Source organism: Meleagris gallopavo, chromosome 12 (genome assembly GCF_905368555.1).
Source record: "Meleagris gallopavo chromosome 12, MGAL_WU_HG_1.1, whole genome shotgun sequence".
NCBI classification, from domain to species: Eukaryota; Metazoa; Chordata; class Aves; order Galliformes; family Phasianidae; genus Meleagris; species Meleagris gallopavo.
The window spans coordinates 5,660,878-5,686,725 of record NC_139415.1 but is presented as its reverse complement, the minus strand read 5'-3'; the positions used below and the strand labels follow the sequence as shown (position 1 = coordinate 5,686,725).

The window sequence follows — 25,848 nt, the reverse complement described above, 5'->3', positions numbered from 1 at the left end:
AGAGCGAGGGCAGTACTCTTCACTATCTAAATATCTAAGTCTCAAATTCCTTAAAGTAGGCATCGCTTTTTTTTTTTCCCTCCAGGAAAAATATCTCCTTATGCACTTCAGCTGTGCAGAGAAGAAAAGTAAAGAAGTTTGCATGTAGCTTTGAACAGATGTGTTTATAGATACAAAAGAAGAATAACATAACCCTAGAGCTCTGTAGCAATTTTTTTATTTGTAGTGTTTCTGGATATTAAGTTTACAGTTCCTGTAGTTTATTGCAGTTCTGTGGGGTTAATTAAAATCCTTCTGCAAAATCAGATAAACAAGAGGGATGGGGGAGGGAAAGTGTGCATTTTATGTACTCTCTATTCATCTCAAATGAAGTCTGTCCCATGTATACAATCAAACATCTGTGAAAAGTCTGCACTTCAGCCAGGGCAATTGCTCTTTGCATTCCAGTTTTGGTAGCTGGTTTTCTTCCATTTGTTGCATGCACACATATGTGGTTTGGGCATGCTTTTCACAAATGAAAGATAAAAGTAAGATCGTTTACGTGATATTTTGTTAATACAAAAGCCAAAAAGCCTTCAGTTCTTCCTATATAGGCCATATCTTAAAAAGTTTTACTTCAAGATTCTATAGGAATTAAGAAGTAACTATTACAAGTCATATGTAAAGTTATATTGATATAAGGACTAGTATTTAAACCATATTTAGTCTCCACATTTGTGTAGAATCTTCTAACACACGAGATGATCCAAAAGCAATTAAACCAATTAAGGAATACCCTGTGAATTTGAACCAGCTGAGTCAGAGCCTTACAGTGTAAGCAAGAAGCAGCTTACATTTCACTTCTCAGCAGTCCTCGTTTTTAAGGAAAGATGGTCCCATGGTTTTCTAACAGCTCATATTCCTTCTGTTTCTAATGAAGACCAGTTTGTTTGAACCAGCCTGCTTCTCTGTGCATCTGTGCAGTAGACAGATGCAAAGAGCTACAAGGAATTCTACCTGTTCTGGTCTTACTAGTTAAATTCAAGTTGTGCCCATGGGTGGCAAGAGTTCCACATGTACATTCAGTGTACATCACTGCGCTGTGCTAAACAAGAACAGAGTAAGATACCTTCACTGAAATAGCACTGGTGTGCAAGTCAGTTGCACAGTTTAAGAAGTAGGTAGTGGGTGAAAGAACGAGAAATTTTTATGGTAACATAAAAGTAGCTATTTTATAATGCATTTTAAATACTTCTACCTGGAATAAAATAGTTTTTTTCTTCTCATCAACACAAGGAGATAGTTTTTCTTAAGCATTTTTAAAGGTTATTTTTGATGAAGTGTTCTGCAATAAGATGTGGCAATTCCCTTGACCCCACAGGAGACGACCACATTCTAAAATGACACCACAACTATTATGAGAATCTTCCCCTGTTAGGGATCTCTTTCCACAGTAGCACAAGTAACAGTTCAACAGTCCAGCATCTCAGATAATAAACAATAGTTTTGGTACTTACATAATTACCAAGTAGGCTGCAGCAAAATAGATTTTTTATCAGCTATTAAAATAGCTCCAACTGACTTGGCTATTGTTTTCAATATTATTATGTATTTTATTTCCACTATTTCTTGAGTAATCACTGCATCTTTTGGAACATTTTGCAGCTCAGAGCCAGAGACAACACTGGATCAACTCTCCAAATTCTCTACAGCACCAAGGCACATTGATCACGTGTACCGTATGTAGTATTTTTCCACAGCTCAACATTAACCTATTAAAAAAAAAGTTACATTTATTTTTCTTCAACAAACATCCTTTGGAAAGTTTAACATTTCCTACTAAAATTATGGACGCAATTTCAGCTTTTGAGAGCTACATCTTTCTCTATATTACACATACTGTCTGCACAGCAAGTCAGAGCCCAAACACAGCTTGTCAATGCAAGTACCCGGAGCCAAATCATAACCTCCACTTCAAGGTGTGGAGCAGATGAAAGGATTAGAACATGTAGTACATTGTCAAGAAATCTGTCAGAGGAAGAGAAAGATCTTCAATGTTAAGCAGAACTTTGCTCTGCTTCTCATGTTCCCAGGGTACTGTGCACTTGCGGATTCCAACAGCGAGGTGCAGTTGGCTGGGGTGGAAGTGTTGCTGGAGAATGCAGGCTCTGCACAGCTGACTTTTTTGACAGTCATAGAAATGTTCTGCAGGAGAAACCCAGAGTCAACTACAACGGTGCTTTTTTTTTTCCTCCTCACACAAACTTACAGCTCCTTGGTACGTGCAAGGAAGAATATGAAGCTGTTCAGTTAGAGCACTGTATTTTGGATAGGACATTCCTGTGCATACTTTACGATATCTAGAGAATTTCCTGAGAGATTATGAAATAATTAATTGGCCCAGATCCACTCCTGGGCCCATTCTGTGGGAAGGCAAGCTTTTTTCCTCTCACCATACCTGAATGGAGTTGGATAGAAAAGCAGTTTTCTTCCCCCTAAGGGAAAGTTGATAGCTTTTGAGATTACAAGTTTAACAAATAAGAGTTCTGTGCATGATGCATATGTCTAGTGTTGTTTTTGCTTGTTTGACATCTTTCTTGTTTTCTCACTTCTGTTCCACAATTTCCTATAGGAAAGAGCATGGTGGAAAAAGGTTGGAGAAGGAAGAGAGAATGAAAACAATCCTCCAATCCCATCAATTTTCAATTTTCCTTTTTTTCTGTTTCTTAACAGGAGAAAAGATGGAAATGTGTAAGTGCGAAAGCTGCCTTTTCTTAACTGCTACAACAACCCAGATGTAACCCAGAAGAATGTCAAGATTCAAACTGTAAAGTACAATCCATCAAAGTCACAAAATGCAAATAATTACAGGGGTTTTAGAATTCCAAGATTACTGTTAGTGCAAAGTTAAACCAAGCTCCAAAAGAACTATAGCAGCAGGAGAAAGAAAACTTATCAAAAACATTAAATAACATGAAAAATAAAGGGAACTTTTCAACTTTGCTGATATCAGATGGAAATATTTTGGTGAAGAGATAAGGGGAAAAAAAAAAAATCAACACAATTAAGAAATCCTTCTGTTTTATAATCGCAGTAGACTGATGCACAAGTACTGCAATGCCATAAGGAATTAGAACTTCATGCAAGGAAAGAGTGATGAAAGTACAATGTTCTGAAATGAAGCAGAAGAATTAAACAGGATTTTTGACAGAAATATTTCTAGAAAATATTTTTTGAGAAAAAAAAGTATTTTGGAATGCAATACATTGTCTTTTAAACTAATTTCAGAAACACTGACAACATTTGGTGCCTAAAAGAAGATGAAAAATTACTTCTGTGGTCATTAGTGCAAACAAGAGCTGGAAAATACAAGGTGAGGAAATAAGTGAAACCAGATGCAGGCAGTTTCACAGTAAGCAAAAGGACCTTTAGGTTCTTCTAATCAGATTAATTCTGATTTATACTGGTTTAGGCTTGGGCAGCAATATCAAATTACCTTAAGAAGCTCAATTATAAGAAGTGCTAAAATCTCTACTATTAAAAACTGAGAATATTGAACTTGAGTTGCTAAAAAGGTTTAACACCTCCCTCAGAAAAATCCCAGTCTCTTGCAAAATTAGTTGTCTCAAGAATTCATAAAATGCTTTCAAATTTGCTAAGATGAGGCTTTTTTTTTTTTTTTTTAAACCTAGAGGTAAACAGTTCTGTACAACTACTGCTGAGTGATCAAGACATGAAACCATGGGCTATTGATTTAGGTTATAAAAGCAGTGTTAGGCTGCTGGCTTGCTTTCTGCATGTATTCTGTAAGGCACAGAGAAATAAAATCCTTCTTTAATAAAACTGTAGCTGATCTTTACATAAACATTATATTTTTAAGTGATGTTGTATGAAGACATGGAAATTATTGGTATGATCTATGAAATACACATAAGGACTTTCTGCACTGCTCACTTGATTTTTCTGTCAGAAATTACTGCACCTTGCTGAATTCTGCATCTTAGTATTCTTTGCACTGTTCAAAATTAGCTCAAGGTTAATTAAATTCTTTATTTCAGCAGTAATTTCTGTTGAGACCATCTTTTTTAGCTAGGAAGTATAATAGGCTAGAATGTAAAAGGCATTTGTCTTGGGTATGTTCTGCATACGTGCTGTTTTCAGAGGAAGGTATTGCCTGAATATTCAGAAAACAACTGTAGAAACAAACTCATCTGTTCTTCATCAAGTTCCACAGGACACCCAGCCCATCTGCAGAGTGCAGGTATTTGAAGACTCTACTCCTGCTGCTGTTCCTGCTGCAGCAAGACAGGTCTTCGACAGGTCTTATTACTTCACCGTGTTTTTAACCCTCCCTTGGAAACATTTCCCTACAGAGAATCCAAAAGCATTCAAGACGCTCTCTCTTTTGCTTTGCTTTCTCTAGTAGCCTTGCCTGTGGGGCCATCAGAATCACTAGGAAGGGTCTCTTAGCTCATAGAAAAATAGAACTTTTCCATGCTATTCTAAAGAACAGTAATGACCTGTCATATTCACAGCAATCAGAAACACATACAAACACGAAAACCACAACAGTTTAAATCTTTATGGCAATGCACAGGGTTGTGAGAAGACAATGTTGACACAAAGCATTCTCACGCTTCTCTTCATGACACTTGTCATCCTTACCAAGGCCAAGAATATTTATCACAGTGTTTCTTACTGTTGAGGAAGATAGAAGGACTGAAGAAGCAACTGGAGGTGGAGTGAGATGGAAGACGACAAGTCCGCAGAAGACAAGCCTAAACCAGTATAAAGCGAAATATAAAGGATTCTTCTATTTCTTTCTGAAACAAAAAAGGTTTCAAATGTGTCTGTTCTATCACAGACATTCACACTCATCTACACCATTTTGTTTGGCTGAAAACATACAGCAGTGTGCCATGGGAAAGAGGAGCACTTACAAGCCCAGCTGTAGTGTAACAAGGTGAGTCATGATCCAGACACGTCCTGCTGACAGTCACACACCTCTCTTCAGAAATACCAGAACACCGAGAAGCAGATGAGAACTGCAGTCCCCTAGGTGCTGAAGAGTAGATTAAACAGTAAGTCAGTCAACAGTATATGGCAGAAGAAATCTGTATCACTTCTTCTCCTACTTCATTTTCCATGGACACATTTTCATCCAAGGTCTGATGCTACTTAGAAAGCTTCTGCTAGCTCATCTTGAATAACAGCCCTCAGCTTGAAATGGGGAAAAAAAGAATTTCCCTGATGTGAAAGCTTTCCAGAATGCCAACGTTAACTATTCCTGAAGCAGAGCCCATTTCTTACTGCTGTGTTCCTTTGTACCTTTTTAAACATCTCCTCTCTCATAAGGGCAAGTGCTCAAAGAAAAATAAAAATACATCCATATTTCTGGGTACACACTCACTATTTGTAATCTTGTCATTGCTGCAATCCCTTTAGCTTTGGAAAAAGGGATGCTGGACATGCTTTATCACAAAAAGCTGATTAGATAAATCTGGGCTGTTTGGTTGTTTACATGGTAAATTGCTGAAACATTTCCATCTACTGTGGTACATTGCCAGTGCTGGCTCACAACATGAATGTGAACGCCAACTCTAGCTCGCTCACTCTCCCTTCTCTGTCTTTATTCAAAGCATCATTCCTTTACCTTCCTGTTCTCCCTGTGATTGTGGGTGCTCACTCTCACATGACACAGAAGCACAAAAACTATAATTCTTGCTATAAATCTTGCTCTTCTGTAGCATTATCTTTTTTTTTTTTTTTAATTTGGTGGGTTTAGCTTTTTGTTGTTGTTGTTCTGCTTTGCTGGTTTTTGATGTTGGTGGTGGTTGTTTGGTTACTTTTTTTGGTTTATTCTTTTATTAATTTAAAAGGAAAAAATGCTTTGTCAGTAACTACATTTCAACAAGCTTGTATCCAACTCCAACACTGTTTTTGGTGCCAGTATGCTGCTTTAGCAGTCAATAATATGCTCATTCAATTCCTAATCAAGGATGACAGAAAACATTTGCAATCAAAGAAGCACACCATGCCATGTAATAGGAGATATGGAGCTTGTTGTCCAGTCACAGTTTTAATGAGACTTTCAAAAGTATTGGCCAAGAATGAACACTACCCATTTTTCATGCACCAGAAGTTGTTACTAGAGTTACGATGTTCAAAGATAATGCTGACCAAAAATAGCATGGACTTAATGTTCAAGCCAGAAAGCCTTTTTCTAATCATATCATACAAAAAGAAAACCATTTCAAGATTATTTTATAACAGCCTACACCCTAAAATGTGACCTGATAAAATTGATATTTTTGCAACATTCTCAAAAAGTAACGTTAGAGGAGCTTAAGCCACCAAGCTGTCTTCTTTGTGCCACAATAAATTGTGCAGCATTGTGCCCTACTTAGGCTTCCAATAAATGTCACTGACAGAAAATAGTGGTAAAAAGAAGCCATTCCTCTGCCTACAGGACTTGCTTAAATACTGCAAATATTATATTTGTTTCAAAGAACAGCACTAATCTTTTAATTTTGCCTATAAAACTACCCCATGTTTTAGGCTGACTGACTTTTCCTCATCTTCAGCAGATGTTAAATGCACATTCAAATTCATCTCCTTCCAGGAATTTGTCTAGATGTCATTAAACAAAGGAGAGAATTTTGTCACAGCTGGACTTTGTAAGCATTAGCTGCGGACAGCAAAAAGAAATAATGATTCCAAGGCTTATATGCAGACATTCTGGCACCTAAGTGTAGGCTAAACTACTTTAACACTGTTCTTGCAATCTCACTGTTTTTCTTATAGTTATCAAAATGGCTATAATTCTCTTAGTCTCTTTAAATTTATGAACGCTTTTCTCTCTCTAGTGTCTTCATTTGTGTCTGTGTTTTTAAATCATCACAGAATTCTACTTCAAAAATTGGTTGAGTGAACAACTCCAGAGACCATGAATCTGGTAATCACAGAATCACAGAAATACTAGCTGCAGGGACTCCAGGGGCTTCCTTTTCTCCTGCACCACAGCACAATCAGATCCACCTGACAGGTGCCAATTACAACAGTTAATAAAATCCAAAGTGACAAAGACTTCACGCTCCCCCAGCTGTACATTGTCCCTAATTAGGCATTAGCCAAAACAAAGCAGAATTTATCTTATTGCAATTCAAGTTCTTTATTTTCCTATCAAAATGGGAAAATTTACTATTCATTTCTATTGTGCACTAATCTTCTAGGTATCCAAAAGCATTATTGAAGGAGGGAGTTTTTGTTCCCTCTCAGACAATTTAGCTTTTTGAGAAAGCACCATCATTGCTTGACAGTGAATTTCCAAATGTATTCAGGACAGCTCTTTCTACACCTAGTACTGAGTAGTGACCGAATATGAATGACACACTTGATCACAACCACACCAGAATTTTAGGTGACACAACGACTCTTTCCATTCTATGACATCAAGAAATTAATAACTTCTATCATGTTTTTATTTTGGCTTCCTCGTTTTCCTTTTATGCAAGTCAGAACAGCACTCTGTGTGATAGCACTGCAGGGACTCTGGGAGCAGCCAGAACACATATGAGCAGGAGAGGCTGCAAGCAAGTCTTTTCATTTACTTTCTGTTCTTTCAATACTGGCCAGTAGAAGCAGGATAGAGCAACTGTAGTCACCAGAGAATCTTGTGCCCAGAGTACAAAAAAAGTCAACATTTGTGGAGAGCATTAGTACCTAATTGCTTTGGCATACTTTGCAACAGCAGTTTAACATACACGAAGGAATGGTGACAAATACATACTCATGTATTTCTCACTTCTAATCTTGCTACACTATGGTTTATGATGCATGCAATTCTAGGAATGTTAATGGGCTTTCAAGCTTTCCAAGAACCTAAGCAGCAAGGAATCCCTGCCCTGACTGCAATTCAATGCATCAGATGACAGCTCTCTGACAATAACGTGCCTTTATCATATCTGTGTGTGCGTACACCATGCAAGGAGTAAAACTGTTGTCAAACTCTTAGCGTTGAGACAAGTTCAAGTCAGATATCGTATTCTTCAAGTCTCTAATACCATCTTTGGCATCCACTTCACTCTAGCATGAGAGAACAGTTCATTTTTCTAAAAAAATCCTTACAAAAATTAAAAATCAATTGCATTCAAAGGCTGGTACTTGGAAATTAATGCTAGTTCCTACACAGCAGAGCCAACCTGCAATCCTTAGTGATACGTTTTTAAGAACTGAGCATCTGTAGCTTGCTGCCCTAGTACTTTGTGAGGCTTTAGTCCAATTTAGTAAAATGAATAACATCGACCTGAAAACATAAAGAACAAATACCTTGTAGAGTTTAAGGAAATCCTGTTCCAAGAAATACACTTTGTATTAGGATAAAAATTTCTGATATTAAGGTCTTTCAGTAAGAACTGGCAGAGTACTGAATGGGCTGGTAAGTAAATGTCTCTAAGGGTGTCCAATCCTCTGACTTGCTTGAGCCGCATTGAGTGACAAGAGATTGTCTTGGACAGCATATAAAATACATAATATTAATGTATGTAGGTAATAAAACTTTAATATAATTTTTATTAAAACAAAGGAAAGGCAGCACAAAAACATAAATCTACTGGGTTGGACATGTATAACTAAATACTAACACAAGGAAGAACTTCTTTATTGTCAGAGCAACAGAGCACTGGAACAATCTGCCCAGAGAGGCTGTGGAGTCTCCTTCTCTGCAGATATTCAAAACCCACCTGGACAATTCCCTGTGCAACCTACTGTAGGAATCCTAATTTAGCAGGGCGTTGGACTCAATGATCCCTAGAGATCCCTTCCAACTGCTATGAGTCTGTGATTCTGTAAATAAACTAAATTCAGGGGAGTTTAAGTAGGTACAAAGATTTGTATGCAACACTAATAGAAATACCATCCCCTTGTGCTTTCAGATGGGATTTTGAAATACAAGAACGACCACACTCAAACCAGGCTGTGACCCTTTCAGAGCCACTATGGTTCTTCTTCCCACTGTGCCCAGCAACAGTGCTTCAGAGAAGAGACCAAAAATTCAACAGTTCTTTTTGCCTCACTGACATCAGACAATGACAAGTTTTAATGTTTTACTACTCAGGCATCAAAAAAAGAAGAAAACAACTGCAAAATACTGCTTTCTAGTCTGTTTAAATGCTTTGTCTGTGTGTTATGAGAGAGGTTAACAAAAAAAAACAGATAGACTTTTTCAAAGCACACATCTCAAAGGCACCTGTCAGGACTCCTTGCATCTCTTCAATAGAAACAGGCCTGCTTTCCTCCCACATGTCCTTCATTTTCAGAGTGACTTACATACAAAGTTTCCTTCTCTAATCATTGCTTCCACTGAGCAGATAAATTTTACTGAGTCCCTAAAAAATACATTTGGTCTTTTCTTGAGTTTATAGCCAAGTTACAGCTGACTGGATAACATTAGTCTTCCTACAGCATGTTGCTGAGCACCTGACAAGCATTCCATCTGTCACTAGAGTGCCTGAGCCTGTGACTTCATGAGGTCTTCCATACCTTTCTCTAATGCTATCCATTTCACAAAGCATTTTTAAAGCCCATATGCCAAATGTCAACGCCCCATCCATTGATTTCTTCACAGTGCCCACAGAAATCAAGTTCAAAATAGCCATCAATATTGGTCCTGAACATCTGTTACCCAACTCACTGTCAGCTGCCTTTATCCTGTAACCATGTGGCATTTATGAAAAATAACATGTACTGCTGAGGTTTGCAGTCAAAAATCCATCTCCATTCCTGACAAACTCAGAATTTAAAGGAAGTTCAAGCATAATTATTTTAACACCTGAGAAAAAAAATTAATTTAGTTTCTGCAACAAGTGTAAGGGCAATCATGCCCTCTCAGCAGCTGCTTCACTGGTTCCCTGTTAGGCAACAGGGCTATGAAGTGGCTTTATAGACACATCTGCAATTGTCCTGCTTTACTCTTTTGATTTAAGGTGGTTTTCTTCATGGTATTTTCTCTCTACTCTAGTTTACACTGTTTTAATGTTGAGAGTGCAGAAAAGCACACAACTACAATCTAGCTACAGAGCATGCCAGATCAATGCCAAAATGGTTCTGAACAGACTGTCCTTGTGTATGCTGGCAGCTAACCCACATTCACCTCTGATTCAGCTGCAACACTGCTGACACTTAATATCAGTAAGAGGTAATTTTCCTAGCAGAGACTGTTTTTTCCCTTGCCGGATATTAAGCTTGTGTCATTCATCAATACCAGGCAAAGCCACTTTGCCATGGAACTTTTTTGAATAACTTCCACTGGAAGGTATTGTGCCTCTCATTGTTCAACGCTCTGATAAGAAGAGAATGAAGCAAAATGCCAGATTCCTGAATGGTATATTTCTACTGATGGTGCTGATGTGGCCTACACAAGATCATGGAGCATATTTTAAATTCACATCTTTCCTTTCATTTATGTGGTGTATTGTGGTCATCTTCACATTAACATGACCTGGAAAAGCCCCTGAAATTAGAAGTCATAGCTCTGCAAGCATGTAAATCTTCTGAAAATTTGTACTCAGACAAGAGCTAACTTGCATTCACACCCAAATATCATTTTATATCATACTGTTTGGCATAAGACCTGATCATTGTTCTGGGTGTGATCACAACAAATATTAAACAACAGCAATGAAATAACCAGCTTCTGTTCCTGAACTAAATGAAGCTAGTTATTTTGTGCACCCCACATATTACAAATCAGTAAGTCAGGATCCAATAATTGGCAGTTACCTGGCAGAAACAGCCGTTTCTAGTGTTAGTTGTAATTCTCATTCAAATGTACGTTTCTGGTTTCAGTAAGCTATATCCTAAAGCTACTATCAGTATATTCTTTTCATCATTTACTAGAAAGCCCTATAATTCTCTTATCTTCAATATGATATATTTGTCTTGCTGTATAATCAGTGGATATACAGATAGTATTAGTGTACAAGCAATGAATATACAGATGATATAGTATATCCAGGAGCTTGGCTGATGTAATTGTTCTATTGGAGTAAGAAAAGAAAGACGCTCACCCAATCCTAGGCTCACAAAATAGACTCCAGTGGATAGATCTCCAGAAGAGATCCTTTCCCGCTCACAGTCAGCTCTTAAATGGGTCTAGGAGAGGTGCAGCCAGGCTCCACCCCTTCCTGCAGCACAGGTGAATTGCCTTCACCTGTGCTCCCGTGGCTGACTCATTGCTCACCTCAGGTGATCAATCAGAGGTTCAGGCCATGATTCAGCAGCCCCATACACTTGCCTTCTAACTTACCATCTACCTACACATCTGTAACTGAACAGAAATCCAGAGATTTGCATTTAGATCCCTTAGAAGTTTTCTAAGCCCAATATATGTGTAAGAACTTTGTACCCAATCCTGTATATATTTCAAGAAGATCTCTTTCAGCTAATGTACAGATATACTGGTTTCTATCCTTTTCCATAGTTCCACTCTGCTAGCAAAACAATTTTCCTCGTATACAACAAGAAAGAGGGTGCATGTATCTGCTTAGCTGATGAAACTGTCATGGAAAGAGTCCAATTGGCAGAAACAAACTTTCCAAGACAGAGATATCTGTTCCTTAACAGCTGGACTGCAATGACCAGACATATTTTTCAGATGTTTCTGACCTGCAGAGAATCATTAAAAAAGCTATACAATCAGACATTCTATATTAGTTTAAGTTTTTGGAGAACTTCTAAACATTAGGAGTACCAGTGGTGTAACGTCAGCTCCTCGGAGCCTTGAGAAAGACAACCAAGACCCACAATGCCAGATTGGTAACAAATGAAAAGTGAAAAACACGGTTCCTAAAAGCTGATAGACTAGCTAAGCAAATCAAGAGCAGCCACAGACAGGCTATTCTTACTTTAAATCTAGGAAAACATGGCACAAAGGCTTAATCATCTGCATAGCTCTCTGGAAAGCAAACCTGAGTGAGCCAAGCTCTTGATGAGCACTATAACCATATAATCATCATCCCCTTTCGATTAGTTTGTTGTTGTCTTTATTTTAAACCAAACCAAAGAGCACAAACTATTACGTAATTTTATTTTTTCTTTACTCCAAGACAATTTATTACTTCCCTTTGGAAGGGAGTGTTGGAGAAGATGACACAGAGCAAACAATTACCTACTCAAGAGGCTCTGTGAAGGCCACTGGACCACCTCTGTCCCCCTCATGGCCCAAGCGCAACAGTTCAGACCCAGCAGGCAAAGCAGCAGTCCAAGGACAGCTTTTATAACTGCTGAAAATACAATTCCTTAAGATTCTGAAGCTGTGTGTTTTAACACCAGAATTAAGTTTGTACCCACAAATACATCCACCACTTCTTGGTTTTGGTTTCTTCTTCTGGGGAGGAGCACATATCAAACCAAACATTGAACCATGTATTCAGTTCACCACAACATGGAATTATTTCCCTCTGTGTTTCAATGTGAGAAAAATGGAAGCTGATTTTCAGCTTTTACAGTCTGACAGAGGTATTCCCCTCACCCCTTGCCTTGTAGCTTTATAGCGGAGGATTTGCAGGTGTTTTCACACCACAGTTCCTTGGAGCCTTACATTTCCTGTTAATGAACTGAGTTTCTGCCATGGGAGAAGATATTCTCCAACTGAGAAACTTTCTAAAGAATCCCATACGTTTCTAAGATCAATCCCGTGATTCTAGAAGAAAAAGTGTAGACAAGCACTATGACTAGAGTAATTATTAGTTCTGTATCTCTTTTTCTAATAGATTCTGAACAGGTTATAACAGCACTTTGAAAAAAGCTATCAAATGAGGAACTTCTAAGGTTTAGTTTGCTGTGGTGTTTATGTCAGCAGAATCAGACCGAAGCAAAGATAAGCTTGCATCTAAAATGAATATACTGCTGCGTCCCAAACCTTCCATAAAGTGTTTTTATTAAGAAGTACATCAAACTTGTCCTGTTCTTCAGTAGTTTAGTTCAAGGAAAACACCGAGTCTTTTAAAGAAACCACTGCCTTGCAAGAGTGCGAATTCAGTGTTATCACTAGGAGACATATAACCAGAAAATCTGAAATCTGCTCAAGCTTTGAGCTTGATCTAGATTTTCTCTTCTTATAAAGCTTTCTCTCTTCAGCACATAGCATTGTATGAGGCAAACCTACCATGACAGATTGAGAAAAAAAAATCAGCACGCACTGACATTAGAACACACATGGAGAACGAAGGCATGCCAAGTTAGCTTCCTTATCCAAATTTGTCACAGCTGCTTGGATATTTTCAACTACAGTGACAACAACAAAAAAAATCAGGCTGAAATTAATTGAGTTACTGATTACCCAGACACTTTAAAAATCTATTACTGATAGATCAGCAAAAGTTATTTCAAAGGGAAGGGGAAGGCAAGAAGGAAGAACTTCTGTTACAAGATAAAAACAAGTTAAACAATTCAAAACAATTTTTTAAAGCATCAGCTCAAGCCTTGAAAGTAATTGCCTAGGAGGACTTAGGGAAGGAAATAAGGAGGACTTAAGAAGGAAAACACAATTGGGAATCTTAATTCTTCTCCTCTTGACAGCACAAAATAATTTAGAGACATCAGGAGTTCATTTAGTTCAACACCTGTTCAAAGCATGATTCACTTGGACACTGAATCACAGAATCACAGAATTGTAGGGGTTGGAAGGGACCTCTAGAGATCATCGAGACCAACCCCCCTGCCAAAGCAGGTTCCCTACACCAGGTCGCACAGGTAGGCGTCCAGGCGAGACTTGAATATCTCCAGAGAAGGAGACTCCACAACCCCCCTGGGCAGCCTGTTCCAGTGCTCCGTCACCCTCACCGTGAAGAAGTTCTTACGCACATTTGTGCGAAACTTCCAATGCTGCAGCTTATGTCCGTTTCCCCTCGTCCTGTCTCCACGTACCACTGAAAAGAGACTGGCCTCACCGCTATGGCCGCCACACCTCAGATATTTATAAACCTGGATCAGGTCCCCTCTCAGTCTTCTTTTCTCAAGGCTAAACAGACCCAGTTCGCTTAGCCTTTCTTCATAGGGGAGATGCTCCAGGCCCTTCACCATCTTTGTGGCCCTCCGCTGGACTCTTTCCAAGAGATCCCTGTCTTTTTTGTACTGGGGAGCCCAGAACTGGACACAGTACTCCAGATGAGGCCTTACCAGGGCAGAGTAGAGGGGGAGGATCACCTCCCTCGACCTGCTGGACACGCTCTTTTTAATGCACCCCAGAATGCCATTGGCCTTTTTGGCCACGAGGGCACACTGCTGGCTCATGGCCAACCTGTCGTCCACCAGGACGCCCAGGTCCCTCTCTGCAGAGCTCCTCTCCAGCAGCTCATCCCCCAGCCTGTATTGGTGCATGCAATTATTCCTCCCCAGGTGTAAGACCCTACACTTGCTTTTGTTGAACCTCAACCGGTTTCTTACTGCCCAGCTCTCCAGCCTGTCCAGGTCTCGCTGAATGGCAGCACAGCCTTCAGGCGTGTCAGCCAATCCTCCCAACTTCGTATCATCAGCAAACTTGCTGAGGGTTGCCACTATACCCTCATCAAGGTCATTGATGAAGATGTTGAACAATCTGGATCCAGTTGCTCAGGGAACCTGTTGCTGAGTCAAAAGAAGAAAAATAGCATCCACCAGTAAAACTGAATTAATTCAATTGAGTCCTAGCAGTAAGCTTAATTCAAGGAAGTACCTTCCAGTTTTGCTGTCATACTTGAACTAGAGATTCCCTAGAATGGAAAAAAATATCTTTACCTAGTCGATTCAGACTAAAAAGCATGAGGAAAATTTCTTTCAGATACTGTTCTTAAATGATTAACTTGTTTCACTAAGTATTATCACATTTTTTGTGAGTTGTACTAGCAGTACCAAACATTATCTCCCTAAAAGATCACCAGGTAGAATTCTATGCAAGGAAATGCCTGCTTTAATACAGATGAACGTTTGATAATTATTAATAGAAGTACTAAGTACAGTGTAAGGTTAGCGTACAGGAAAGTGAGACAAAATACTTGGCTCTTCTCTCATCTTGACTACGTAATTAGTGTGTAATCTTGAACAACAAGCTCAAGTATTTAGAAGCAATTCACTTTGTTTGGATTTTAAATACTGTGAAATTTCAGATGTAGGACAACTGGAACAGTAGGAGATGTGCAGACTGCTGAAGTCACCTAACAGACAAGCCACAAATATCTCATGCATATATTTTCTGGAATGCCTCTACTAATGCCTTCAGTATTTAGGAAAGTTGGCACATTCATAGCAGCTTACTCTTGACTTATAGTCTTCACCCACCCACTTCACAAGTACCTTTAGAATACCAATATTGAAAGTACAAATTCCACATTATGAGAGATTGGAAACAGCTCTCACATCTGTATCCAACAAGATTCTCTAAATACGAGAAAATAATCACGTATGTTCTTTACCTTCTTGTATATCGCTTACTGGAGAATGCTAAATATAACTTTTTCTGCCTCTATTTCGTCTCTGATGCTGATCCAACCTTTGTCCTTAACAAGAGTAGTAGCTGCAATATGATTCTTGGCATTAGGAACAACTGTCACTACCTAAGAGTAAAACAATAATCTACTACCAAGCACCACAAAAATTGCTTTGTGAATTTTTAGCAGGTACCTAAATGACTCCTTGGCTCTGAGCAGTACAAAGATTTGCTGAAAAAAGAAACATTATCACTAAACTTTTAATTACATCTAGGTCTCCACATTATTTATTTTCCATTTCAATGGTTCTTACTGAGATTAATACTCTGAGTCATATTTCATCTTTAAGTCTAACAGCTGGAACATGCAAGCCCTTCCAAGGAAGAGTTCCAAAAGTTCACTGATGTTTTGCTCCCATGCGTTCATAATCTGCCTCTAGCCCTGCTCTTGGATGTCTTCCTCCTGAGCAGAATCAAGATTTTCAGAGAACCTGCCATGGCCTAGGCAGCAGTCGGTGAAATCACACAGACGTGCATTCTGTTGAACAAAACGTTCCAAGCATAAAAAAAAGAAAACATGCTTTTTACTTCTTACCACCCCCACTCCAGTAAAAGATCTCAAGTTTTATAAGACAGCAGAACTTATAAAAATACATGGAAAAGACATTAATATTCTACTATTAAATGCACTAGTGTCTGTGCACATGTATTAATGCTCTTAAAGAGAAAAGCTAAAAGAATATTTTAAGAGTCAAGGGGAAAACATTCATAGCTTCTTAAGAACTGTTTCTCAATTTGATTCTTACGAAGTCAGGACACTTTTACGTCCCATGTCTTTTTCCCCCTTCTTTTCTTCCTTTTTTACTTCATTAAACACACACACGCGCACGACAAAAACCTAGAATCTTCTGAAAGTTCTCTAAGACACAAAGTAAACAAACAGAACATGGTTTTTCTCCAAACCCTGCAAAGGAAACTTTTGGATGAGGAAGTGAACTTCCCTTTTGTGCAGTAAATAGGCGAGCAATATTTGAATGATGACACACAATACAATATAATAATTTAAAAATAAAAATAATGAAAAATAAAGACACATTTATCTAGTATAGTAAGTTTCATGTTCAATAACAGGAAAAAAAAAAAAGCAACGGGGATTACCTGTAACCACTGGGAAAAAAGAACTTGCTAGTTTGTTCCTGGGGTAGAGCCCTCATGAAGATCACAGGACCTCACATACACACGTAGATACAGATTTTATAGTTACCATCCTGTTGATGTACCTGTTACTCCAAGAAATCACTCAGTTACTAGTTGACAAATGCACACCACATGAATTTAATTCATTTTTGAAGCCTCCTGCAAAACTATGTACTTCTTGAATGTTCTCTCTTTGAACCTTTGCTTGGAAATTTTCAGGTAGGAGCTCTGGAATGAAGGAATGCACAAAACTAAGAAAATCCACAGTGATGTAAGGGAGATCCTGCTGAGCAAATCAACCTCAGGACAAAAGGCCCTGCCTTTTTCTGTCAGCTGCTATGCCCCAACAGCTGCTCACTGACAACAGTAGTGATTAGACTTACAAACCTAAGCTTTTCCTCTGCTAAATTCCTGCCCTCCTAAGTTGGTTCACAGAAAGCATTGCTACAAATTTGGTGAAGGATTTTAAAGAGGTAGACAAAGTACACTGAAGTTAAAAGGGGTTGTAAAGAGAAGGGCTTAAAATCCTAAAGAGAGTGAACTGCAGAAGTGTAGAAGTCTGTGCATTGAAATCCTCATGCTTGTCTGCAAGAAAACTGCAATGGCTTCAAGAAGTATAAAGTGGGCTTTTACAGCCATTCTCCTGCTGTGCAGTCTCATGTGCCAAGGCACTACTAGTTTTCCTCTACGATTATCCCAGTGTCCTAAAAAGCCTTTTATATGCCTGTTTAATAATTCTGTTTAAGTTTATTAACTTCCCTGTCTTGGGTTATTCAACTCTTGAGCTTAGCCCCTTGTTCTAAACCAAAATCTTTCTCTGTAAGTTTTAGGAAATTGACTGCACTCCAAACACCAGCAAAGAAGAAAACATTCTCACTTTGGTAGTTTCAAAATTGTTAAGCAGCAGCAGCAACTCATATCACTCCTTCTACCCGGAAGAAGGGAGGGAAGCAATCATAAACCCACTGACAAAAGACTAAATTGCTGCTACTATCACTAGCAGAATCCTGACTCATAACGCATACAAAGTCAGGACCACCTATAAGCACTTACTACAGTATTTAAGCACATGCTTGACTAACATCCACACACAGTCTTTGTGGGAATGCAACCCAGTGTGAGCAGATGCACATTGTTAATACTTACAGCAACATTTCACTTAGTACTTACTTCTGGGGAAAAAATGAGAAAAACAGGGCAAGGTTTATTATTTAAAATAGAATCGACAGTAATTTCAAAAATCTATTCAAAGAACAATATTACTAACATTTAAAGAATAAACAAAAATTAATGGAGTATATTTCCAATCAGAAAGTTTCACAGTACTTCCATAGACATCAGAAACAGAGAAAATCTTAAGGGTGAAATGTAAGGTACTGCCTCAGAAATAGAATTTATAACTTTAAAAAGAGGAGCATATACTATCAAAGTTACAAATGTAATTTCTATAGCATTTAAAGATTTCTTCTCACAAAAATTATAAAATGGCATTTAATGAAACAGAATGAAGGGTAATCATTCTTAGTTGAAGCTAAACAATAGAAAAAAATCCCCCTAGATCTTAATTAAAGAACTTTTTTGGGTTACATAACCTGCCAATGTAAAAAGTAGGCTGAGATGTTAATAATTGTTCTGTACAAAACACCAAACACAACTGGCTCTGGCTGATTTTAAAAACATCTCAAGAAAAGTTCCAGTGCTTCTACCTAATAAAAGATTAGTGACATCTGTTGAACACTGAAGTCTCCTATCAGTATTTTTTTTTTTGTATGAGATTAATCTTTCATCATTATGACCTATCCTTAGTAAGACAGATTCAGGTTGCTCTAGATTGCACTATGAAGCATAAAGCTGCATTTCCTTTTGTTGGCAACTACTTCGTAAAGTTATTTGAAATTCTGTGTGTACAAAAGTATGCATGCAAACACATGCATAAACTTCCTGTTCATGTATGCACGTGCATAAGTGGTAATCAGTGTCTGACAGAAAAAGGATAGAAAGGAACATGGAAAACCTTTTTGTCACCTCAGTTCCAAGGCTAACGTCTTTCTAGGTTAAAGATGTTCTCTCTCAGGTTCTTAAAGATGTGGAGGCTTCATGGCTGAAGGGAAAATTTTAAGAAGTGGATAAGTAATTAAAAAAAACAAACAGGAAAAAACCATTAAAAAACAGAATCCACCTTTAATTTTTACTACTTTGAAGTGTAATCTGCTCTCTTTCATACTTAAAAATTGTGAAGGTGTGGACCACTTTATGGATCCCCCTACTGCACATTCCTTATTCTTACAAAGACAATTTGAGCGTGTGACTGACTCAAAGGCAACTTCAACCTGACTAGATTCACCTGATGTACAAAGCTGCCACAAGCATGTAGGCAGTCCATTTCTAACACGTATGATCAAAATATAGCAGTTGATACAGTAGGTAAGAGAAGCTAAAAGTCTTTTGTTTGGATTTTCTTAGCTTGCTAGGCTTCTGATCAATATTACAGACTGAGAAAGGCCATTGAGTGGGACAAAACTGCATGAACAAAATGAAACACTTAATAAAAGAGAGAATGAGCTTCACGGAAGTAGGTTTATTCACTTTAACATACTTGCTTCTAGAAAAATAAAACAAAAAAAAAAGCAGCACACAAATGTTTGAAGCCAAGGAACTTGTACAGCTGTAGAAATCAGCCATAGACTATTCCAATGGTAGGAACAACTTTGGCATGGTAAGTAGTGTATAACATATAAAACCTTAAAATAATATTTTAAGCAATCACATAGAGTTCATGTAATTCTGTGGAATATAAAACAAGCAATTTTAGGGAAATTTAAAATTAAGTACTTGCCAGGTTTAATTTGTGAGCATCTTTAGAACAGTTAGCAGTTCTGGGTAATGCTGTTACCCAAAATGCTATGGAAGAATAAGTAATTTTCTTTTGCTGTTTTTTCGCTTCTCTCTAAAAGCACAATAGTATAATTCCATTTTAAAACACCAACTCTTAACTTACTGTAGAGCCCAAGATTTGAAAAGGCTCTGGGGATACTTCACTGCGGCCTTCCAGTACTTAAAGGGATCTTATAAACAGGAGGGAGGCTCACTTTTTACATGGTGTGATAGCAATAGGCCAAGGGGAAATGGCTTTAAATTAAAAGAAGGGAGATTTACGTTAGATATTAGGAGGAAATTTTTCACTCAGAGGGTGGTGAGGCCTGGCACAGGCTGCCCAGATGAGCTGTGAGTGCCTCATCCCTGGGAGTGCCCAAGGATAGACTGGATGGGGCCCTGGGAAGATGAGCTGGTGCATGGCTGCCAGCCCACAGCATGGGATTGGAACTGGATGGGCTTTAAGGTCCCTTTCAATCCAAACCATTGTATGATTCTATCTAATTCCCACTTTACATTTAGAAAACCTTGCTGACTTTCAAACCCCCACCTTCAGGTAGCACAGGACCCCAACAAAGGGACAGAGATCTAATTCTCCCTTCCTGAAGAAGCTTATTTTCATGTTCCTTATTTCTCACATCCACAGATTGGTGAGAATAGTCCTATTTGATCAGGTTCAAAACAGTTTAGTCAAAGGAAAAAGGATTAAGAAAGATGATGGGCACAAGGGTAAGAAAACAAAATTGCTCAGGAGTAGCTTCATATTTGCCTTGTTTGAAAAAAAAAAAAAAATTGCAATGCTTTCCTATGTAATGTTAGTCATACTAGGAATGGAGATGAAGGATGGTAGGATTTCCATCTACAGGATGGAAAGCTGCCAAAAAACTTTCAGAGTTTTTGGCAAAAAAAAAAACCAAGAGTCCTTGGTTCCCATTTCTCCAAGTCTTAATATATTGGACTTCTAAACCTTACTTTTTAAGGAACAAACCAAACGACAACCAGAAGCAAACATCAAATCCCAGTAGCTCAAGACATCAAAATGAAATGCCTCCCACTAGTCATCATGCAGCTCTTTGCTCCCCCCTCCCTTTTTTTTTTTTGTTAATCTTAAGGAATGAAGTACTTAACACACACAATTAAACATCACTGCTGAATATTTGAACTAACACCCAATAGAGATTAAGGCAGCAGTTCACAACTCCCATTGTTATTACTACAAGTTCTGTGCAGACTTGTGTCTGCATCGCCTACATCCAACTTCACATTCTTGAGGTTTTCCCTGCTACAAAAAAAAGCTTAGACCTAACTTACTCTAAAGCATATCAAAACTGAGACTGAGGGTATCATCATGGAAGATATTTATTTATACAGGAACCTCCTTGGCCCTTTTCAATTGTAGATCATAGACAAATTTTCTGCACTATTGTCTCCGTAAAGTTCTTATGAGAGAAAGAATTATTTTTAGTAATTGCACCTCCACAAATAACAAACGTAGAAACACTAGCAGTGCTGTATTTTTATCATGATGTTTCATGAAGCATCCAAGAAAGTCTGGATGCTACTACTACGTCAGCCAACTTTCAGCAATGCAAAAAACAGCTGCATTCTCCAGCAGTACAGTTTTAAGGACACAGTTTTGCAGAATCAAAGACAGATGCAGCTTTAAGTAAATGCAAGCAATCCTAATTCCATTCCCCTTGCATGCAGGTACACTGGAGGAATGATTAACATTGCTACTTGTTGGACACTGATTTAGTTGCAGCTCCAGAAAAGAAGGGCTGACAGAGCTCAAAGCCAATGAATTAGCATTTAAGTACTTAGTGTTGGAAACTGCCAGTAAAATCGAGACAAAGCACCTATAACATTTTGCAAGGACAACATCATGCTTCAGAATGAAAATATGCATCTCTTACTAGCTTGGTTAACCAGTACTCAAGACTTTTGTCTCTGTATCAAGACTGTTGGCCAGACCACTTTGAAATATAATATGAGTAACGTTGATGGGAATATAAAAGAATAAAAAAAATAAAAAAATGGATTATTTGAAGAATAAAAAAAAAAAAAGAGGTCAGAAAAATGTTTCAACCTGTTTGATCTACAGCCTAAAGCTCAAGTCTTGCCAGAGAAAATACTTCTTTTTTGTCCTTAAATATCTGGGAGAGGCATAATGGAATAATAGTATCATTTTCTGCAAATTGTCCAATTAAAAAACTTTTTAGGCCAGTTTGAAGATTGTATGCATGCTTGTCTCTGATTTTCCAACACATTTCTACCTGAAAGATTATTCATCAGTCTTCTAAGATCTTGGATACTGTCTCCAGTTCTGGCCTTTCACTTGCACAGATTATGCTAACGTACCCTCTTAAATTTACTTAAGACACTGAACACTGGACTGCTGGCAGATTAGAACATGACCAGACATTAGAAGATCACTGGTCCTATTCTGAGTCTAGACACTAATATGAACGACATTCAACCAATTCTGCTGAACTGAAAAGCAAACAGGCTTCTGTGCAGCCCCAGAGGAATACATAAACACAACTCTAGATGATCCAGTTCTTTCTACTCATACTTTTGGCAGAGAGAACCACAAACTTATTCCCAGTAAACAGGGATAGGTGTCTGGACAGAACCCTTTCCTGCGTCATCACTGGAAATAGATAGTAGAGTCGTTCTACACACACAAGACATTTATCCATAGAATATTTCTTACACTGGAATAGCACCAATGAAAAATATCTGTTGAGAGCCTCTTGCTGTCTCCCACCACTCATTGCCCATTTTCAGTGTCTTTTGAACTATGACTGGCAGTATTTTATCCAATATGACATTTTTCAACTTTATAGTTACCTCCTTCCCAGCAAGGGCAGCATATGGGAATAAACTGCTGCTGCAACAAAACAACTATCTGGCCTGAATTTCCCTTGAATGCATCCACTCTAACATATTTATCTGAGAAAAAGTTTTCCAGCAAACTTATTTGTTCACTGCTATGAAAAAGTTAATAACTGCTCCCTCTAGAAAACACGAAGATGACTGGTGCAACAGATTTCTATGAAAATTTACACTACTACTGTCTTTCATAAGACATGATGCTGGCAATGCTTTTGACAGAGTAGCAGGAAAGAGGTATCATGCAGTAAAGGTCAGCAACGATGCTCAGAAAATATCTGTAAAAGGGTTAGTTCTCTTCAGTTTGGTGCTCAGGCCTACCTTTTCTGCACTGAGATGGAAACTCATACGATTCAGCCATTCTTTGTGATTTTACAAAGTGATGGTTAGAAGTTTCTAGAATAAATAAAATAGTAGAAAATACTCGCTAGAGAGCTAAATCACTGACCTGACACTTGGCAGAGGCATCCTGTTTAAACAGTCTGAAGAAAGCCGCCTTCTGGAATGAACTGGGAGCACAACCAAAGAGAACAGTTAAAGAATGTTATGAGAAAAAGATGAACATTCGTTGAGGTTGAGTTGCACATATTTTCTACTGAAAAATACTACGACCTGCCAAGCTGTGCAGGTCTGAAATCAGACTACAATCATAGCTCACAACTCACTCTCTTTCATGTCTAGACCTCTGTTTCACTCAATTCAAGTGCCATAGGCCTTCCCCAAGTCTGCAGCCCAATGCAGCAGCTGGTTTGCCTGCCTGACTGTTCCAATTAGCCCTTCTAAAGAGTGCATTTCTTAGCGTCTGTTTATTATAGGCCCTCCTTATTGTATAACTTGTACCCTTGCACTCTTCTCTTCCCTTACCAAAACAATCTCAGAAATTTGAAACTAGACAGATCTAAATTACAGTTTTTTGAGCTAGATTGTTCCTGATGACTTCTCCAGAAAGAAAGTAAATAAATAAAATAGTTCCTTTGTCTACATGTGATCAAAGATGAGCCTAACCTTCCAGAAGCAGCTGCAGGAACGCATGGCCTTTTCAGGTACCCACTATGAACGCTGATTGAATTTCTACTACTGCAGGCTTGAATATAAATGAAATTTTTCCAAGAACTTCAGTAATTGTAAATATTATGACATTCATTTCAACATACTTGGATCTAAAAAACAAAATACAACAACAACAACAAAAAAAAACAACAAAACCCTCATTGGCCTATGGGAAAGAAACTACACCCAAGACACACCTGCTCAGTTCTGCTGTGTACAATATCTGATACCCTTTGCAGTTGATCACTTCATGAAAGCGCTAGCCTTAAACATATCACAAACCATCTTTTGAACAGTTCAGAAAATAATTCCTTTTAGAGATTGGTCCTAAATACACAAATCTTGTCTGGCTGAAGTTTTTTAAAACATCCTCAGCTGAGCTGCTAAAAACAATATTCCAAGAATGTACTTAAAGATTTACAAGATTTTTAGCTGTTTTGTAAGTATTTATTTCAAATAAATGTTAATTAGTGCACAAGCACACAGAGAAATACTTACTTTCAGAGCATTTTATTTATTGCAAATTCCCCTCATCCTACAGACATAGTGATCAATAAAGAAGAGAAGCATGAATCTTCTTTAAGATATAAAGCAGACTGCTTTGAAAAAAAATTTAAGTACAAAATCCAGGCAATCCTTGACCTGTGACCGTTACAGGTGAAAGTGCAAGTTAATTAAGTTCGAGTTTGTGGCAGCCAAGTATACACCTCCCTTCACAACAGGACAGTGCCAGGGGGGAAAAAAAAAAAAAAAAAAAAAAAAAGCAACCCTGCTAAAACAACATGTGCTAGAGCTTTCACTGCATGCTAGTAGACATCTCTACCCTAAGGCTTTCTTCCTCCTGGCCACTGGACTCCCACTGTATGATGGGGAGAAGGAAAGTAAAAAGTTGCCTGCGCCTGCTTTCTATTGGACAAAGCACTGAAGTTACAAGCAATGCTGACAATATTTTTCTTACATAACAGAATACATTGGAGCTTGAAATTAAAGCATGGGGAACGTGAGAGCCTCCAAAGGGAAGCAGAGGAGAAATACAGAAGGATCTGGCTTCTCACAACAATTCTCACGCTTCTAAAAATACATAAGGCTCATAAGGCTGCCTCACTCTGTGAGCCCAACACTTAGCATACACTTCAGATGAGATATGCAGCACCTGGCTGCCTTAACACCTTTGTCAGCTCATTACCAGATATCTAACACATTTTTATTTCACTTTTGTTGCTGTTAAAATTTAGGCCATGATGGGATGATCCTCTCCAAGGCACCGCTTTTTATCATATTGCCTCCTTACCATTTTGGAGGAGTTTGACAAGAACAGTCATGAAAAAGTATCTTTGGAATAAAAAATAAAGTGAGAGCCAGTCAGTAGCCAGGCAGCACAGATGTCACCATAAGCAGTTCACACCTGAGACATTCATTATTGAAAGATCACTTTGTTGTCTCCCCTCCCCACACACACAACATAACAAAGCTTGTCAAAGTGAGGTGTTAACAGAAGATGTGAAAATAAATTATTAATCTTAGATAGCCAACACATGTTGATCAAATCTGGAAAATGCCCTGAGTACACCTACATCAGTTAGAATATTTTTTCTGACACGGCTACTCAGGCCTCCATGCCCTGAGAGTGAACCTACATTGCCAAACAAGGGCAAAAGTTCAGCACCAACAAAGAAAGAGTAAATCATCAATACAACTTCCTGTGACACCTGTGGTTCCTTTTTTCTTCCAAAACCAGCAAGGAGATCAAGACTCATGCAATTTTGCAGAGCTAGAGGATCTTTACCACCTTTCTAAGTCATTTTAACCAATGTAACTCTCTCTCCTTACAGATGTAGACCACTTTTTTTTTTTTTTTTTCTTCTATTTAAAACTGAAAATGCTCTGAGCAGCAGCCTGGAGAATATGCAACAAATGTATTTTCAACAGTTTAGAAAATACCAGTACTTCCTGCAAATGATAATCTGATTCCAACTGCTGTCCCACCTGGGGACAGTGAGTGAGCAGCTGTGTGGGGCTGAGCTGCTTCTGGGGGTTAAACCACAACAATGGCACTGCCAAAAAAATCAGGTTTTTTATTTGTTTGTTTTGAAGTGACTACCACAACATCAGTGAGAGATCTTCATGTTCAGGTCTTTTGCTACAGGTTTATATATTCCATGTTAGATGCACTCCTGCATTCTCCAAAAGAACACATAGATCACCAGGTCTTCTCTACACTTTTCACTCTCTAATCCAATAGCACTCACCACAACCTTCTCTTTAATATTTCCCCAGTTCTCTTCTCTTAAGCTGACAAGCCAGTTTGCATTTTCCAAACTACAGAAACACCTAATTTCATTATAGATTCCAGAGAAATGTTAAGAACTAAGTGACATTTTGCTAGAGGGTGA

The 25,848-nt window shown here is 38.3% G+C and overlaps 1 protein-coding gene across 4 annotated transcripts in view; it reads right to left on the bottom strand.

Annotated features, from left to right (window-relative positions):
* Nucleotides 1-1,568: 1,568 nt before the first annotated feature.
* The window catches only part of LOC104912781 (uncharacterized), a 30,077-nt gene continuing 5,797 nt past the window's right edge, over nt 1,569-25,848 (bottom strand). The window contains exons 4-9 of one of the 4 annotated variants that reach the window (XM_085234001.1): nt 22,854-22,914; nt 18,665-18,740; nt 17,786-17,811; nt 16,601-16,722; nt 4,920-5,041; nt 1,569-2,605 (exon numbers count right to left, since the gene is read on the bottom strand). In XM_085234001.1, coding sequence (XP_085090127.1) covers nt 18,710-18,740; nt 22,854-22,914 — 92 coding nt within the window. In that variant the 3' untranslated portion in view covers nt 1,569-2,605; nt 4,920-5,041; nt 16,601-16,722; nt 17,786-17,811; nt 18,665-18,709. Of the gene's footprint in view, nt 2,606-4,919; nt 5,042-16,600; nt 18,741-22,853; nt 22,915-25,848 lie in introns of all 4 variants that reach the window. The other 3 variants (XM_085234000.1, XM_085233999.1, XM_085233998.1) reach the window with 3 other exon arrangements.